The sequence below is a fragment of the Pseudophryne corroboree genome, chromosome 3 (assembly GCF_028390025.1).
Source record: "Pseudophryne corroboree isolate aPseCor3 chromosome 3, aPseCor3.hap2, whole genome shotgun sequence".
NCBI classification, from domain to species: domain Eukaryota; kingdom Metazoa; phylum Chordata; class Amphibia; order Anura; family Myobatrachidae; genus Pseudophryne; species Pseudophryne corroboree.
Window position 1 is genome coordinate 428,641,836 of NC_086446.1, and position 19,594 is coordinate 428,661,429.

The following is a 19,594-nucleotide window of genomic DNA, read 5'->3' on the forward strand; positions in this document are numbered from 1 at the left end:
TGAAGCAGTACACTAATTGGGGTTTCATGTGCTGAAACCTACAATTTGACACCTAAAAAACCTTAAAAAAAACTTGTGTTGACCTTTTCATGTGCCACCATTTCCATGTCAAGCTTTTGCCTATGTCAACATTTTACAGCCCTCCTCATGAGAGCAGGACACATATGATCCCAAGTGTCTGGCATGCACAGAAAACAAAATGACAGCAGTGAAAGGCAAACACACGCAAGCAAAATCAAAGCCAACAGTTACCTGCTATTTCTGTCAGCATACTTCCCAACATTATGTAAGGGGGGGGGGGGGGGGGGGGGCAGGACATTTGTGCGCACATTCACTGCTGCTCCAGGCAGAGCCGGACCCTAAACAATATGATGCCCTAGGCAAGATTTTGGCTGTTGCCCCCTAGCACTGCTGCTAGTTCCACCTCTGACCCTGCACCCCTTTCCCATCACCATCACCCCTCAGCAGTCCTCATTTTGGTGCTCCTACCCCCTATATTTTAAATAGGAACAGTGCGCACATTCGGCGTGCAGCCAAAATAGGGGCGTATTCTTTTGGGAAGGGGCATGGCCACACAATAGTAACCCCAGTTCAAATTATGCCACACAGTAGTGCAATGTTATTCACATTATATCATGCAATAGTGTCTCTTCTTCCCGTTACATCATACAGTAGTAACACTTTAGCTTATATACATTACTAATCATAGTAGTGCTCCTGATTCACATTACATCACACCATATTGCTCTTTATTCACATTAGACCACACAGTAGTGCCCTTTCTATACATTACGCCACACAGCAGAGCACCTTATACACATAATGCCACACATTAGTAATGCCTTTCTACACATAATACCACACAGTGATGCCCCTTACAGATATGACACACATTATTATTAATGTCCTTATAAAAATAATGCACCTTACACATTATACCAACCTTTATTATTGCCCTTGTACACATGACACACATAATGCCCCTTACACATATGCCGAACACTATTGCACAACAAACCTACCCACACACAGCACTCACAAGGCCGCTAACACTGATCCCTGCCTCTGCTTGGATACAGATGTGTCCTCATACATCTTGTCTTAATATGCCATCCAACTCTGCTAATGTTGGGTGCCTTTTTTTGCAGAAAATGCGTCTTATTTTCGTTGCTATGTGACTAGGACTCACAAGCAGCTTCTGCTGATGAAAATGATAATTAGCCTATATTCTGTGTGCGACTGTGGCTGTATCTGGATATGAAATGCTACGTTACAGTGTATTCCTGAAAATCACTGTAATGTAGCATTTTGTATGCAGATACAGCCACAGTTACACACAGAATATAGGCGTACTGCATATCATTTAAATAAGCAGAATCTGCTTGTGGTCCTAGGCATTCCAAATGCCCTAGGCATGTGCCTATTTTTCCTATGCCTAGGGCCGGCTCTGGCTCCAGGTCTCACTGTTCCTCTGAATTTAGAAGAAAGGAATTGTATTACTGGTTATACTTTGCAAATGTCTTATATTAGTAATAAATAATGTCTATTGGTATGTTTACCTCATGAGTCTCCCAGACCCGGAAGGTCTGGGAGACTCATGATTTTTTTGGGTAGTCCCCAAGAGTGGGTGGATATCCCACATACAGTACCACTAACTTCTTAGTAAAGTGGCCAGGATGGGGAGAGTAATACCCATAATGATGGGTCCTTCGGGAGGAGGCTATAATAACACAAAGGACCATACCTCATCCCCGCCAGCTGCAACTTCTCCTAAGGCTTCTCCTGAAAAGGAGTTTTAAAAATGAGGCAAGTATCTATTAGAGAGAGAAAATTGCACATCATTATCAGGGGACATAGGAATGCTCATGACTCACAATATATATACTATATTTGCCCACACTTCCTGTGAAGAGTGTACCCGGAGATAACAGGCTATATGACTCTTGCAGCATGTCAGTGCTTTACCGAGCTACCTCGTAGTCCAATCTGGAAAACATATTTTCAAGGCCAGGAAAATATTTGAATAAAGAATTAATTACATTTATTTCACAGAAACCACCAACAGAAATTTACCTTTTTTTTTTTTGTAATACAACACTGGAGTATCCACACCAGGCTGGATCCGGAATAATGACACTGGAAGATCCCTTGGAAATACAGATGGTATTACAGGAATCAAATCGAGAAGCTCAAAGAATGCAGGTACTGTGCAGTAACTGGATACCTGGAGGAGACCTGCTTCAAAGCTCACATAGCTGTGTAACTTATGGCGCTGGTAACCTAACAACCTGAGCACTGAACAGCAGGAAGCTTTAAACACCTTGGTGTCACAGGATTGGCTGAAAGAGTCAGGTGACGCTGAGGCTGTATGGAAATGGTCAGAGACTGGTCAGCTGAAACTAAGCAAGATGGTGTCATCCAAGCTGCCAGGTCGGCAGAAGCATTGAACATAGAGGACTCATGAGTTTGGGGTCCCTGGGATGGTGTGGCCAGGATGCCTTGGAGTGGCACACTATAACATTTATTTTAGCACCTTTTTAACACTCTTAAAATATCTTTATACTAATATTACACTTTTTAGCATAGTATTGACGCCTTTCACCCGTGTAACACTTTTAAACATATGGCATTTGCTTCTTTTTTATTAACACTCACTAACACTTTAGCTTTTCACTAGTGTGCTGCCCTTAGGTGACTGGCTTTTGCCAACTTGTTGGGTTCCGCGACTCAAATTTAAGCTCAGTATTAGGGACCCACCAGAGACAAGGTCACCTAGATGCTGGTTGGAGAGATAGAATTGTTTGGCCAAAAAGTATACCATGAACCTTGATTTTACTCTATGTTAGATTGCAGAGTTTATTAGAACTATTCTGACTAGCAGTGCTTAGTATTGTAGAGTGTGCATTGGCACTATCTTTTATCTTTCTTTGTGGAACTACAAATCTCAGCATGATAGCACCTCTTGTTATATGTGTAATTAGGGTGTTCAACCCAAGAGCTGCCACTCCCATATACTGTGAAATATCTCACAGTGTAAATGGTCATGACATCTGGGTTCCTTCGCAGGGAGGAAATATTTCCCGTCCCTATTTTGTGAAGGAACAGGGTAAATGTCCGTAGGTCATCTGCGGCAGTGCATACACTGCCTGATGTGGCCAAAAATTTTGCATCGGATGGTTATACTGGATGACTCAGCATGTCCAACTGAGCGATATTTTGACATTGGTTGCACAAATGCACAGTAAAATGAAATGGGCGATCCACCAATATGAGGCAGATTGCCCAGATAATTGTATATGTGCCCATCAGTACTCTCACCTCAGAATCAATCCCAAAGGTCTACAGTCTGGATTCAATGTCACCCTGCTTTCTGTCATGAATCAGTCCACAGGACGAACTTACTGAATTTGTGGTAGTGGTTTTCTTCTAGGTACAATCGGGTCTCTCTTTGTAAAGTCAACTGATCAGCCCAGCTAATGACATCTTCTCATTCTAGCAGGCAGGCTATCTAAACTTGTCCTGCTGGCGATCCAGTGTCAGATCTTTGTGTGGCCATCTTGGGCTGCTGACTCTTTAATGCTTTAGATACTATGCACTCCTCTAAGCAGATCCAGTGTTCTGAATCTCTCTGTGTGCTTTTCTGCAAAGTTCATCTCACACTCCTGTGTGCCATACTCCATTGCTTTGTATATCTCTGTGACTCTGGACTGCTTTGTCACCAATGGCTCCATGGAACAGGATTAAACAACACACAGAAGGAGTCACTAATCATTGATGATTAACAGCTCTGGTAACCTCACCGTACACCTATTACATTTTTTTTTTTAAACAACAATTTATTGACATTTAAAAAAAATAGGATTTTAATTTCCTGCTGGTTAATCCTTTTCTCGTACTCCATAAGGGATATTGGGGGAATCTAGTACGATGTGGTATAGACTATAGACGGAGTCCAAAGGAGCCAGTGCACTTTAAATTTCTTCAACTGGGTGTGCTGGCTCCTCCTCTCTATGCCCCCTCCCACAGGCAGTTCTAGGTAAAATAGTGCCCGAAGGAGAATGGACATATATGAGAGAAGGAATACGATAACAAAGAGTGGTGAGATTTGCACACCAGCACACCACTAACATATAACAACCAGCAACGGCTGGTAACCAAACAGCAACAGCTGAACAGGTAACCACACAACAGAGAACCTGCAGAAAAATCAACGCACTGAAGCGGGCGCCCAAAATCCCTTATGGACTACAAAAAAAAACATTTACCGGTAGGTAATTAAAAAATTATTTTCTCTAGCATCCATAAGGGATATTGGGGGAATCTAGTATGATGGGGACGTCCCAAAGCTTCCAGAACGGGCGAGAACGTGCGGAGACTGCTGCAGCACTGCCTGCCCAAACTGGGTATCCTCTTTGGCCAGGTATTAAACTTGTAGAACTTCACAAAAGTGTTCTTGCCCGACCAGGTAGCAGCTCGGCATAGTTGCAAGGCCAAGACTCCATGGGCACGGCCCAAGTAGAACCCACTGATCTCGTAGAGTGGGCCTTCAGAGACTTATGAACAGGTAAGGCTGCCGACACATAGGCCTGTTGAATAGTAAGCCTAATCCAACGAGCAATGGACTGCTTTGAAGTAGGACAACCCTTTTTCTGTGTATCATAGAGCACAAACAAAGAATCCGTCTTTCTGATCCGAGCCGTTCTCTTGACATAGATCTTCAAGGCTCGCACAGCATCCAATGCCTCCGCAGGAGCAGAAGCGTCAGAAATACATGGAATCACAAGAGACTGATTCAAGTGTAACGCAGAGACAACCTTCGGCAGGAACTGCTACCTGGTCTGGAGCTCCGCTCTATTCTCATAAAAGACCAAGTAAGGACTTTTACACGACAAGGCCCCCAATTCTGAGATGCGCTGAGTAGAAGCCAGGGCCAGTAACATCACTGTCTTCCATGTGAGGTACTTGTCTTCTACCGTCAGCAGAGGTTCAAACCAGGAGGACCGAAGAAAATCCAACACTACATCCAAATCACAGGGTGCCGTAGGTGACACAAAAGGATGTTGTATGTGGAGTACTCCTTGCAAGAAGGTCTGAACTTCTGGCAACACTGCCAATTTTTTTTGGAAGAAAATGGAGAGGGATGATATCTGGACCTTAATGGAACCCAGATGTAAGCCCTTATCCAGACCAGCCTGCAGGAAACGCAAGAAATGTCCCAAGTGAAACTCAGCAGGTGGATATGTGCATTCCTCGCACCAAGAGACATATCTCCTCCAGATATGATGATGATAGTGTTTTGACGCCACAGGTTTCCTGGCCTGAACCATGGTAGCAATAACCTTCTTGGAAAGGCCCTTGTGAGCTAGGATGTTCCGCTCAACATCCATGCCGTCAAACGAAGTCGCTGCAAGTCCGGGTAGATGAATGGTCCTTGTTGAAGAAGATCGCTTCTTAGTGGTAGAGACCAAGCGTCTTCATCGGACATGTCCAGAAGATCCACATACCATGCTCTCCGAGGCCAATCCGGGACAATCAGAATTGCCTGGACTCTTTGATTCCTGATTCGCTTTAGCACCCTTGGGAGTAATGGAATCGGTGGAAATAAGTAGACCAGCCGGTAAGGCCAGGGCGACGCCAGTGCATCCACTGCCCTCGCCAGAGAGTCCCTGTTCCGTGAGCTATACCAGGGATTTTTCTTGTTGAGACAAGAAGCCATCATGTCTATTTGTGGGCAACCCCACCGGTCAATGATCTGCTGAAACACCGGATGGTGGAGCCCCCACTCCCCCGGGTGGAGATCGTGATGACTCAGGAAGTCCGCCTCCCAGTTGTCCACACCCGGAATGAAGATTGCTGACATTGCTCTTGCATTCCGCCCAGAGAAGTATCTTTGACACCTCTCGCATGCAGGCTCTGCTTTTTTTCCCTCCTTGTCGATTGATATAAGCATCTGCCGTGGCATTGTCCGACTGTACCTGGATCGCGTGATCCTTGAGCAGAGAAGAGGCCTGAAGCAGAGCATTGTAGATTGCCCAAAGTTCCAGAATGTTGATCGGAAGGAGGGCTTCGTGGGCTGACCACCTGCCCTGGAACAGCGCCCTTGGGTAACAGCTCCCCATCCCCGTAGACTTGCATCAATCATGAGGAGGGTCCAATCCTGAATCCTGAAACTCCGACCTTCCAGGAGATTGGAGGACTGTAGCCACCACAGGAGGGAAATCCTGGCCTGAGGTGAGAGCCGAATCATCCGGTGCATCTGTAGATGCAATCCGGACCAACTGAAATGTTCTGGCATGGAACCTCCCATACTGGATCACCTCGTATGAGGCAACCATCTTTCCCAACAATAGTATGCAAAGATGGACGGACACTCGAGTAGGTCGGAGCACCATGTGGACCATCTCCTGAAGTGTTTTCGCCTTGTCTTCTAGTAGAAACACTTTCTGAGCCAAAGTATCCAGCAACATCCACAGGAACAGGAGCCTCTGAGTTGACTCCAGGTGGAACTTCTGTAAGTTGACGATCCACCCATGGTCTGACAGAGGATGGATAGTGCGGTCGATATGGAGCAACAAAAGCTCCCTGGATCTTGTTATCAGAAGATCGTCCAGATAAAGGACAACATTGTCCCCCTGGACCTGGAGTTGGAACATCATCTCCGCCATCACCTTCGTGAATACCCTCGGGGCTGTGGACAGGCTGAAGGGCAGTGCCTGGAATTGGAAGTGATTGTCCAGCAGGGCAAACCGCAGGTAAGCCTGATTAGGTGGCCAAATTGGAATATGGATGTCCAAGGAGACCATGAATTCCTTTTCTTCCAGGCCTGCAATCACTGCTCGCAGGAATTCAATCTTGAACTTGAATACCTTCAAATAAGGATTCAAGAATTTGAGATCCAAAATGGGTCTGACCGAACCGTCTAGTTTCGGCACCACAAACAGATTTGAGTAAAACCCCTTGCCACGTTGCGGTATTATTACTGGAACAATGACATGGGACTGGACCAACTTTCGGATGGCCTGTTGCAACGTAACTTGCATATCCTCCAAAGCTGGTAAGCTTGATTTGAAAAATCGTTGGGGAGGAGTACTGTCGAACTCCAGCCTGTAGCCCTGAGAAATGAGATCTCTGACCCAGGTATCCTGGCAGGAAGTCTCCCAGATGCGGCTGAAGTGATGCAGTCGAGCTCCCACCTCAAGATCCCCTCGGGGTGGGTAGGCACCGTCATGCTGAGGTTTTAGTGGATGCAGAACTGGTGGACTGTTCCTGTGAAGTGGTGCTTGCAGGTTTTCTAGACGTACCTCTGGTGCCTCTAGTCGCATTGGAGGCACCTCTTGCCTTAGATCGAAATTTGTGAGACCGAAAGGACTGGACAGACGGCCCTGGATAGGAGCGTCTCGCCGGCGGGTCCCCAGAGGGGAGAAACGTGGATTTCCCAGCCTTAACTGTGGAAATCCAGGTATCTAATTCAACCCCAAAGAGCCATTCCACAGAAAAGGGGAGGGATTCCAAACTACGTTTGGATTCTGCGTCCGCAACCCACTGATGCAATCACAAGGCCCTGCGTGCCGACACTGCCATGGCAGAATTCCGAGCAGTAATGTTCCCCATCTCCTTGAGTGAATCACAGAGGACACGTGTAGTGTCCTGAATGGGTTTTAGGAGGGTTACCATAGTAACTAAGGGCATATCCCCTGAGAGGCCCACCTGAATTTGAGTGCCCTATATAGACTTTCGGGTAGTCTCTATCTTCCTAGCCCCAGGATCCTTCATGGTAAAGGAGCCCGAGGCAGGCAGCACCGCCTTTTTAGACAGGCGAGAGACGGATACATCCACCCCAGGGGGTTCCTCACAGAATTTTTTATCTTCAGGAGCAAATGGGAAAGTGCGCAAAAACTTTTTGGACACTTGGAATTTTTTGTATGGATTTTTCCAGGCCAGTTTGAATAGGTCATCTAACTCTGTAGAGTCAGGGAAAGTGGCATTTGGCTTGTTTTGTACAAAGAAAAACGACTCTAGAGGGAGCTTTAACACGTCCCGTATAGCAAGAGCAGAATCAGGATCCCCACTAACGGGATCCAGGTCATCCCCATCCTCCTGTATAGCCTCATCTGTATCAGAGAGTAAATCAGGTCACCCACGTTTCTGGGGACCTGCATGAGAAAGGGGGGGCTGTGCATCTGCCCTAGCAGCTAAATCTGCAACAGCTTGTTGTAGTAGCTGAGTCTTCTGCACATTAGCAGTGAGCTGGGATGACATATCTGACATCATAGTTTTAAGAGACCCTAACCAGTGGGGCTCTGATCCCTCTCCCCTAGCCCCTCCACTGATTTGTGAAGATTGACTGCATTGTTCACATGAAACAGAATCCGTAGATAATGGAGAGAATCTGGTGTGACATACACTACACAGATTGTGTTTACTCATGTTTCACAGTAAGCACAATAACATACACAGTTATAATGCAAGCCTGCCCTACTGTATGTGAGAGGAGAGAGAGAGAGAGAGAGAGAGAGAGAGAGAGAGAGAGAGAGAGAGAGAGAGAGAGAGAGAGAGAGAGAGAGAGAGAGAGAGAACGGACACCAGCACACCCTGAGCTGCACAGCCCCAGTGAGGCTGTCAGCTCACTATAATACAGTGAACACTTACAATTTCTGTCCTAAATAGGATCCAGATAGTGTACACAAGTGGCTCTCCCCCTTTGTTACACCCTGTACCAGATATACAGCGTGGCTGAGATATCAGGAAGTGCTGTGTGTGCTGTCTGTGGCTGCAGTAAGCAGAGGAAGGCGCCAAAATGCCTCAGGTCCTGCTCTGATGTAGCTCCGCCCCCTCCAATGGCACCGGAGTTACACTACTATATTATCCTGGCAAAGTCTCCCTTTTAGCTCAAAACATCACAACAAGTGCTAGTCAAGCATTTTTGTGCCAGTTCCACACGGGGATCTTACTGGGACCCCCCCCCCCCCCCGGGAGGGCAGGGCTGTCTTAACAGCAGTGTAGAGCCCCTGGGCAAAGCAATGCACTGGGGCCCCTATCCATCCTGCAGCAGTAGGGGTGGGAGGTGCTATCAGCGGCAGCTTTGATGTTCCGCAGGCAGTAGGGGGGTGTTCTATCTTCCGCTTAGCATATAGGACCTGGAGCAGTAATTTCTGCTAATTACTCCTTTACTGCACCAATGGTGGGAGATGGGGCGGGAGGTAGAACACTAAACGGTAGAAGGTGGCATTGGGCTGAATAAAGGGGCCCGGTACATGACTTACAGAGGGGTAGGGCAGGGTTTAATACACAGGAGAGGGTTGGATAGTGGAGTGGGCTTAATACTCATCATTTTCTGGTGGGCGGGATGCTTGCTTGACTGCAGATATCTCCAGTTCCTGAAAATAGATTTCTTAGCTTTCAATGAGGTAAAACACTAGTGATTCCCACCTTTCAGGAGGTACTGGGGACTTGGGGATCAGAGTTCAGGAGCCAGAGCAATCCACCGATGAAACTATAAAACTGCATACCAGGCGTGAGGAGCTGGAGCAGGGACTAGCTGCTGGAAGGCTGATATATCTGGTTCTGGGCAGAGTAGTGACAAGAAGCTGCCAGTGTCCACCGAAAGGGGAAAGTCCCAGCTTTTGGAGTATACCCTCATGAAAATGCTAAGACAAAAAGAACCTCAGATATCTGGCTGGGAAGAGCAATTAACAGGCTCAGATGGGGACCACTGCTTAGAAGTCAAATATCTCAGGTTCCCTATGGCCGATTTTCAAAAATCTGGTACCACTGGAAAGAGGAAAAGCTCAGCTATCAGCCTAGGGCCCTTGGACTCCTGGGGCCCTTGGGCAAGAGCCCATTGAGCCTATACGAAAAGACAGCCCTGCGGGAGGGTCCCATACGCCGCGCCAGTGGTCAGCCGCACTTTGAACCGAGGGACTTCCCTAGCGGGGCCCCCGGTTTGTACTCCCCACCGATGTCACCTTCAGGCAGTGTTCGGGGTGTGTGGCGTGCTGCGGCTGCGACAGCCAAGGCGCAGTCCCCCGCTGAACAACAACCCCTCAGGACGGCAGTCCTGCAGCAGGGAAGCGGCTCTGCACCTCATAAGGCCAGTAACCGCCTCTTCCCCCCCCCTTCCCTAACTCCCACGGTGCAGGTATGCTGTTGCCCAGACAGCATACCAAAAATAACAAACAGAAAAAATAAACTGAAGAAATCTCTCTGGAGCTCAGAGATATGCATCCTCTCCTGAGGGCACTTTTTTCTAAACTGCCTGCGGGAGAGGGCACAGAGGGTAGGAGCCAGCACACCCAGCTGAAGAAATTTAAAGTGCACTGGCTCCTTTGGACTCCGTCTATACCCCATCGTACTAGATTCCCCCAATATCCCTTATGAATGCTAGAGAAAAACAAGTATTACAAATAAAATCCTACCCAAGGGTAACAAAGCACTTGGTAAATTGATGTAGCTAATAATATAGAGGAAGGTAACCTAGAATCTAGATACAAAGTACGTAATAATCTTAACTAAAACAAAACCACCAAGTAGGCGCACGGTACCAGTGATGTTGATAAAAACACAATTTATTAACATAAAACCAATAACAAACTGATTAAAGGACACAACACTACACAGAGCATATAACTGAGGTATTATACCTTATAGTTCACACAAAGTGTATAAATAAGTGAAAGGGACACTAATATGCAGGAGAACCCGTCTCTGTAAGATAGGGTTAATCTCTCACATTAATTCCATATCAGACAGTTTAAATGAAAAGGAAGTCCTGTAAACTGATGTAATTAGCGTTTGTGACCATAAAGGTGTCCAGATTTAAATAGTGTTTCCTTGGAGCAAAATAAACCAGCCGATTAATGTTACTCACTGAGACGTAATGATCTCTTGCTGTACGGGATAAATGGTTAAAAAACCGCTTGTTATCACCCTGTGCATGGGTGAGACATCCGTCAGCGGTATATTCAGATGAAAGCCACTTCTTTCTGTGCAGCACCAGTTGCCTGTATTAGATCACCATACAGATCCTCCAGCTTGCTGAGCGACGCCCGGCCGGGCAGGAGGTAACAATGTTCCAAATGCAAGGAGAGTTAGAGTGGAGTGATTGAATCACAGGCTGGATCATTCACCGGTAACTTGTAACAAACGGCTGAAAGTGATGGATGTCGTGCTCCGTGGGACACTTAATGGTCAAGTGTGGCCCTTACTTCTGTACCCTCAACGCGTTTCTCCGCACCTCAGGCGGCTTCTTCAAGAGGCAGAGTGTTCTTCTCTGAGCACAATTGTGGTTGTTTTATACCTTGTCCCATTAAAATCATTAGAAACAGGTGAGTGTGAAGGCTCAACAGGTGCTCTGAAATCAGAGTCTTCATACACAGATAACGTGTCACAGGGTTTTTAATTAGACATTTAATTCAAAAAATATATATTTTAAAATCAATCCTATGGCTATCAGTTTGTCATAAATAAAAACAACATAAATAAAAATATAAATATATTTCTGTTATGCGGATAGAATCATTTTAATCCCATGAGGCTGCAGCTATATTAAAAGATCTTTCAGCAGCTGCAGCATTTATCCATTAATAGTCTCCCACTTATGAGTGGGGAAAAGGAATATACAAGCATATATACACATATGGTAAATTAAGTGCTATATGTTGTTAATAGCATATTATAGTAGACAATACGTTTATTAGGTCTCAATTTTATTATTTATTTATAAATGTTTATACTAAAAAAGCCTATCATAAATCATGTGAAATACCAAGTGTAAAGAAATATCTACACAACACATCTCTTCATATTGCTATCTTTATAAGCTCAAGTCTTAGTATTATAGCATGGGAAAATGTGAATTAAAGACACTTCACACATATAAACATGTAGAAAAAGAAATATATATAATGTTGTTTTTATAGTTTTATAGCTATATAGTTTTATAGTTTTAGAGGATAGTATCTTCATCATATCAACATCTAAGCTATTGTAATTACACCTATAATCTATTAACTAAAGTAGGACTGGCTGCATGGGTCAGTGGCCAGACTAGCGTGCAGAAAAAATCTGGCGCGTCACTAGCAGTATAGCGGCAGCGCCAGGTCTGCTCGCAGTCATGGTCTCAGACCCCGCAGATCCTCTCCATCAGTATGGTAGATAGCAATAAATGGGTAACCAATATAATAAATACGAACAACAAAAAAATATATATATATATAAAAAATAATAAATAATGGTAAAAAAAAAAAAAAAAAAAAAATTTAATAAAATAATAAGAGAGAAAGGAATATGGACCAATCTTCATGTATGATTCTTTACTTCAACAGAAAAAGATGAAATAAACTGAACCCGCTAAATATAGCTAAATGAATTCAAGATCTATGGTTTCATTCAACCCTTGGGGTTTCAGAGTCTGTAATTTCCAGATCCATGCAGCTTCCTGACGACATAGAGTTCTAAATCTGTCTCCACCTCTAGGGGTGATTTTAATCTGTTCAAGGCCAATGAGTTGGAGGCAAGCTGGATTACTGGAATGAATTTCTGCATAGTGACGTGAAACACTATGATTCATATATCCCTTAAGGATATTCCTTCTATGTTCCATAAAGCGCAGCTTCAGTGCCCTAGTGGTTCGCCCTACATAGTGCATCTGACATGAGCAGCGTAACAAATAAACTACAAAATGTGTATTGCAATTTATGAAGGATTGTATCTTAAAGTCTGTACTTGATCCAAACGGAGAAATGTGTTTAATTTTATTGACCACATGAGTACATGTGGTACATCTATTATGATTACATCTAAAGAAGCCCACAACTTTTGTGGGCTTCTTTAGATGTAATCATAATAGATGTACCACATGTACTCATGTGGTCAATAAAATTAAACACATTTCTCCGTTTGGATCAAGTACAGACTTTAAGATACAATCCTTCATAAATTGCAATACACATTTTGTAGTTTATTTGTTACGCTGCTCATGTCAGATGCACTATGTAGGGCGAACCACTAGGGCACTGAAGCTGCGCTTTATGGAACATAGAAGGAATATCCTTAAGGGATATATGAATCATAGTGTTTCACGTCACTATGCAGAAATTCATTCCAGTAATCCAGCTTGCCTCCAACTCATTGGCCTTGAACAGATTAAAATCACCCCTAGAGGTGGAGACAGATTTAGAACTCTATGTCGTCAGGAAGCTGCATGGATCTGGAAATTACAGACTCTGAAACCCCAAGGGTTGAATGAAACCATAGATCTTGAATTTATTTAGCTATATTTAGCGGGTTCAGTTTATTTCATCTTTTTCTGTTGAAGTAAAGAATCATACATGAAGATTGGTCCATATTCCTTTCTCTCTTATTATTTTATTAAATTTTTTTTTTTTTTTTTTTTACCATTATTTATTATTTTTTATTTTTTATATATATATATATTTTTTTTTGTTGTTCGTATTTATTATATTGGTTACCCATTTATTGCTATCTACCATACTGATGGAGAGGATCTGCGGGGTCTGAGACCATGACTGCGAGCAGACCTGGCGCTGCCGCTATACTGCTAGTGACGCGCCAGATTTTTTCTGCACGCTAGTCTGGCCACTGACCCATGCAGCCAGTCCTACTTTAGTTAATAGATTATAGGTGTAATTACAATAGCTTAGATGTTGATATGATGAAGATACTATCCTCTAAAACTATAAAACTATATAGCTATAAAACTATAAAAACAACATTATATATATTTCTTTTTCTACATGTTTATATGTGTGAAGTGTCTTTAATTCACATTTTCCCATGCTATAATACTAAGACTTGAGCTTATAAAGATAGCAATATGAAGAGATGTGTTGTGTAGATAATAGATATTTCTTTACACTTGGTATTTCACATGATTTATGATAGGCTTTTTTAGTATAAACATTTATAAATAAATAATAAAATTGAGACCTAATAAACGTATTGTCTACTATAATATGCTATTAACAACATATAGCACTTAATTTACCATATGTGTATATATGCTTGTATATTCCTTTTCCCCACTCATAAGTGGGAGACTATTAATGGATAAATGCTGCAGCTGCTGAAAGATCTTTTAATATAGCTGCAGCCTCATGGGATTAAAATGATTCTATCCGCATAACAGAAATATATTTATATTTTTATTTATGTTGTTTTTATTTATGACAAACTGATAGCCATAGGATTGATTTTAAAATATATATTTTTTGAATTAAATGTCTAATTAAAAACCCTGTGACACGTTATCTGTGTATGAAGACTCTGATTTCAGAGCACCTGTTGAGCCTTCACACTCACCTGTTTCTAATGATTTTAATGGGACAAGGTATAAAACAACCACAATTGTGCTCAGAGAAGAACACTCTGCCTCTTGAAGAAGCCGCCTGAGGTGCGGAGAAACGCGTTGAGGGTACAGAAGTAAGGGCCACACTTGACCATTAAGTGTCCCACGGAGCACGACATCCATCACTTTCAGCCGTTTGTTACAAGTTACCGGTGAATGATCCAGCCTGTGATTCAATCACTCCACTCTAACTCTCCTTGCATTTGGAACATTGTTACCTCCTGCCCGGCCGGGCGTCGCTCAGCAAGCTGGGAGGATCTGTATGGTGATCTAATACAGGCAACTGGTGCTGCACAGAAAGAAGTGGCTTTCATCTGTATATACCGCTGACGGATGTCTCACCCATGCACAGGGTGATAACAAGCGGTTTCTTAACCATTTATCCCGTACAGCAAGAGATCATTACGTCTCAGTGAGTAACATTAATCGGCTGGTTTATTTTGCTCCAAGGAAACACTATTTAAATCTGGACACCTTTATGGTCACAAACGCTAATTACATCAGTTTACAGGACTTCCTTTTCATTTAAACTGTCTGATATGGAATTAATGTGAGAGATTAACCCTATCTTACAGAGACGGGTTCTCCTGCATATTAGTGTCCCTTTCACTTATTTATACACTTTATGTGTGAACTATAAGGTATAATACCTCAGTTATATGCTCTGTGTAGTGTTGTGTCCTTTAATCAGTTTGTTATTGGTTTTATGTTAATAAATTGTGTTTTTATCAACATCACTGGTACCGTGCGCCTACTTGGTGATTTTGTTTTAGTTGTTTCACTTTCAGGAGGCCGGCTACCTCCTTACCAAGTGGCTGCCATTACCAGTGCTATATTTGCACGACCCTGTTCAGCGCCTAAAAACCTTTTTTCTGTTTACGTAATAATCTTAGATCAAATATAAAAGTGATCAAGATAGCTTCAATAAGCAATATTTCATATTAATTTAATGTCCATCTAGGAATTATGGGCAGTTTCGGAGTAGGCCCCACTGATTCTTAGCCACGCCCTCTACCATGGGAGGCCGGGGCCTAATGCAAAAGCATTGTTCACAGGACGCATGTTGCAGTGCAGCTGATTGCCATGTCAGTCATGAAGGATGTTTTGACTGACCCGGCAGCAGCTGCAGACGGGTTAATGGGACCTGGCAGCTATACACAAAGTACTGGGACAATGCACTACTGGGTAAATCCCATGAGACTCTGCAAAGGGGTCAGAGGAGCATGAGCTAAGCTCTGATTGGAGGAGCTTATCGCATGCTCCTCTCACCCATGGAGATCAGCAGCAGCACAGCCTCGTGGGAATGATTGATTATAAGGCTATGTCTTCTCTGCTGTTGTAGGGATGCTCATCAGCGTTGGTGCTATCAAAGGTGGCAGAGTATGTGATATATTACCACCCTTGGGACGTCTGAATGCGAGAGCTTCGTCCATGGCTGTCTCGGCACGCAGAGGACTCTGGCTGCGCCAATGGTCTGCAGATGCGGAATCCAAGTAAAAAAGTGTGGAGAACCAACCATTCACAGGTCAGGCTCTGTTTGGGGAAGCGTTAGATGCGTGGATCTCCACGGCAACTGTGGGTAAGTCAACCTTTCTTTCCTCTGCTACACCACCGACTAGGAAATCAAATCCTACGTCTGCTATGCAGTCCTTTCAGGCCGCTAAAGTTAAAAAGTCCAAATCCCCCTCCACTTTCTTTAGAGGTGGTCGGGGGAAATCCCGAAAACCTGCACCCACGGGTTCTCAGGAACAGAAACCTGGTTCTGCTTCCTCTAAATCCTCGGCATGACGGTGGACCTTCCAGCCTGGAGATCGGGCAGGTGGGGGCAAGACTAAGAAATTTCAGTCATGTCAGGGCATCCTCATGCCTGGATCCCTCGGTACAAGATATTGTTACCCTGGGGTACAGACTAGTTTCAAGAACTCCCACCTCAAAGATTCTTCAAATCAGGCTTGCCAGCTTCGCTGACAGAAAGTGCTATCCTACAGGAAGCCATTCAAAAATTGCTAAGGTCAAATGTCATAGTTCCAGTTCCACCTCACCTATAACACAAAGGTTATTATTCAAACCTGTATGTGGTACGGAAACCGGACGGTTCGGTAAGACCGATATTAAACTTAAAGTAATTGAACCCCTACTTGAGGGAATTCAAATTCAAGATGGAGTCTCTGAGAGCGGTGATCTCAGGTCTGGAGGAGGGGGAATTCCTGGTATCCCTGGATATCAAGGATGTGTACCTTCACATCCCGATCTGGCCGCCTCACTAGGCTTATCTCAGATTTGCGCTGCTGGACTCTCACTATCCGTTCCAGGCGCTGCCGTTTAACCTCTCCACGGCACCAAGAGTGTACACCACATCTGGAGCCGACAAGGAGACTGTCCTTCCTGGGGATGATCCTCGATACGGAAGTACAGAGGGTGTTTCTGCCGGAGGAGAAAGTGTTGGCGATACAAACAATGGTCCGTGATGTCCTGAAGCCAGCCCGGGTATCGGTTCATCAGTGCATTCACCTTCTAAGGAAGATGGTTGCCTCCTACGAGGCTCTACAACAGCGTTTTTCAACCCCTCTGCCACAGCACACTAGTGTGCAGCGAGCGGTTCTGAGATGTGCCGCCAGAGATGCCCACTGCCGCTGTATAACCCTGCTGCTGCCTCACTTGAAATCATAATGTCCGATGTCGGGCTCGGGCGGCGCTGGGCTCTTCCGGGTAGCCCAGACGCAGCCTGGCCCGTGACCTGTATGGAGCAGCAGCGTGACTCAGCGAGCTCCTCCACTTCACCTGCCCGCCGAGTGCTGCTTCTGTGTCCTCGCTCCTCACCGCTGGCTGCAACGCTGAAGGAGGGAGACCGTAAACAGCTCCTGCCTCCTCCACAGCTACAGAACTAACCTACTCAAGTACAGTAGGTTCCTGTAAATTTTTATTTCTTTTTCATCCACTAGGGGTCACTGGAGTACTCTTGGGATATGGACGGCTTCCACCGGAAGAAGGCACTGAATAAATTAATTTTTGAGACTACTCCTCCCCTCCATATCCTGCAGCACTTCAGTGTTTTTTCTGTGCTCGACACAGTTAGAAGGCATAGTGGAGCTCATCCACAAAGTATTGGATTTTTTTCTAAGTTTTTTTTTTCTTCAATTTCCACGTCCTTTCCCCCCTTCTAACAGGCGTGGGTCAGGGACAGTGGAAGCGGCTGAGTAGCCGTGAGTGTCGGACCTCTCTGTAAAGAGCTCCCTCACTCCATTTGCAGGCTGCCTGCAGGAAAGCTGGACGGAGCTTGGATGAAGGCCCCGTCATAGACTTTTGTCACGGTCCAGGTATGTTGGGTTGGGGCGGTCAGCGCTTGCTGCCGCTCCACTGTTGGGGATTGTTGGGTACTCACCGCTGCCCGGAGCGCGTGTACATGGGCCGCTTCACGGTCCATGCGGCGCGCTCTCACTCTCCGGCTCCCAGCATCCTAAAAGACCGCTGCTCCCTGCGCAGCAGCAGCGCTGCTTGGCTACACAGACACGCCGTTATGCTGTGTGTGGCGGGCGGGAGCACGTGTGCATGGGCCGCTCCACGGCTCCATGCAGCACGCTCTCTGCTTCCGCCATCCGCCCGCAGCAGCCGAGGAGTTCCGTTGTCCGGGGTCTATAGACAGGCCGCTCACACGGCCCTTTGCAAAACTTCCACAGGCCCAGACCCGGTGCTGTACACGGAGGTCGTGGGAGTGGGGGGGGGGAGACTTTAACAGTATTTGGCAGTGCAAGAAATGCTTAATATGTTTAAATGTTCTCCTGTCTGTTCCAGGTTTCCTATTTTTACATCTCGGCTAAGAGTGGTACTAGAGGAATTTTGGGGTCAGTTTTCGTATTTCTGGCAGGCACTGCACTTGCCTAGATATATACCAGGAACTTTGGTGTTATTACTGAGTCGTGCAGTCTGTCTGTGTGGAGTTTGTATTGTCTGTCTTCATAATGAGTAAGACACCAGCAAAATCTAAGAAACATTTGTCATGTCATGTCTGTAAGAGTGTGTTGCCTGATGGATCCACCACATGTACAGCATGTGTTGTTAATACAGCCATAAATACGATTTCCATTCCAGAAGTAAAGGCATCTCAGGACCCGCCATGGGCTTTACTTGCAGATGTATTAGTTGGTTTACAATCAGAACTGGCCGCCTCTCGTGAAGAAAGAGAGGCGGCAAGATCTGAGTTTAAGATGAGACCATTTGAGTTACCTGGGGAGTCTCAAACTGGTCATAAGTCCACCTTGAGTGGAAAAGATAAGTTTCCTTTTCCTACTAATTTTCCTGTCTCTGGGATACTAGACCTCACTGAACAGGAGTACGAGGAGGGCGAAATAGAACAACAGTCAGAAGGTGACGACTTTGACAGCCCAGGTATTGACAATCTCATCAGAGCAGTTCGTCAGTCGCTGGAGTTTACGGAAACTGAGGAGCCACTGACGAATGATGAGGTAGTCTTTACTAAACGACAGAGATCTCCGATGTGTTTCCCTATCTCGGAATCTCTTAATAAAATGTTACTGGAGTCACGGAAAAATCCGGACAAACGGTTTTCTATTCCTCGTAGATTTAAATCGAGTTACCCGTTTCCAGAGGCCATGACAGCTACATGGGAGAACCCACCTTTGGTGGATTCATCCGTATCTAAACTTACGAGGAAGTTAACCATACCAGTCCCAACTGCTACTACGCTTAAAGACCCTGCAGATCGTAAAATAGAGGCTATGCTAAGGTCCATGTACACAGCAACTGGAGTGCTGTTAAGACCTGGGTTGGTTGGCATTTGGGTTACTAAAGCTTTAATGGTATGGATAAAAGAGCTCAAGTCGGCTCTGCAAGATGATCATCTTATACTTCTCGCGGATCAAATCTGGGAAGCTGCTGAATATCTATGTACAGCTTCTACTGACGTCTGTCAGCTTACTTCTCGCCTGTCCTCATCGCTAGTCACAGTACGACGAGCACTTTGGCTGCGTTCGTGGCAGGCGGAGACGGAGGTTAAAAAAGGTATAGAGGCATTGCCTTATGATGGCGAGAAACTTTTTGGTCCTGAATTGGACAAATGGATTTCTGAGGCTACTGGAGGGAAGTCTGTTTTTCTTCCATCGCCTACAACTATACCTAAACGGAAATATTCTGGTCCGGCGTTCAAATCCTTTAGAACTCAGCCCTTTCGTGGGCAGGGAGGAGCAGTCACGCCGGGCAGAAGAGGTCGGG

General features: G+C 45.1%; 2 protein-coding genes across 9 annotated transcripts in view; one reads left to right on the forward strand and one right to left on the reverse strand.

Moving 5' to 3' along the window:
* The window catches only part of GHRH (growth hormone releasing hormone), a 219,007-nt gene that overhangs the window by 42,739 nt on the left and 156,674 nt on the right, over nt 1-19,594 (reverse strand). The window contains exon 1 of one of the 4 annotated variants that reach the window (XM_063960355.1): nt 2,074-2,246. The exons of 2 other annotated variants lie outside the window; for them this stretch is intronic. Coding sequence is in view for 1 of the 2 variants with exons in the window: in XM_063960353.1 (XP_063816423.1) it covers nt 1,745-1,749 (5 nt within the window). In the remaining variant the exon portion in view is untranslated. Of the gene's footprint in view, nt 1-1,744; nt 1,770-2,073; nt 2,247-19,594 lie in introns of those variants that run through there. One more of the 4 variants, XM_063960353.1, reaches the window with a different exon arrangement.
* Nucleotides 1-19,594, forward strand: part of MANBAL (mannosidase beta like) — a 46,583-nt gene that overhangs the window by 5,933 nt on the left and 21,056 nt on the right. The window contains exon 1 of one of the 5 annotated variants that reach the window (XM_063960362.1): nt 14,533-14,777. The exons of 3 other annotated variants lie outside the window; for them this stretch is intronic. The gene's annotated coding sequence lies outside the window, so the exon portion shown is untranslated. Of the gene's footprint in view, nt 1-14,532; nt 14,778-19,594 lie in introns of those variants that run through there. One more of the 5 variants, XM_063960360.1, reaches the window with a different exon arrangement.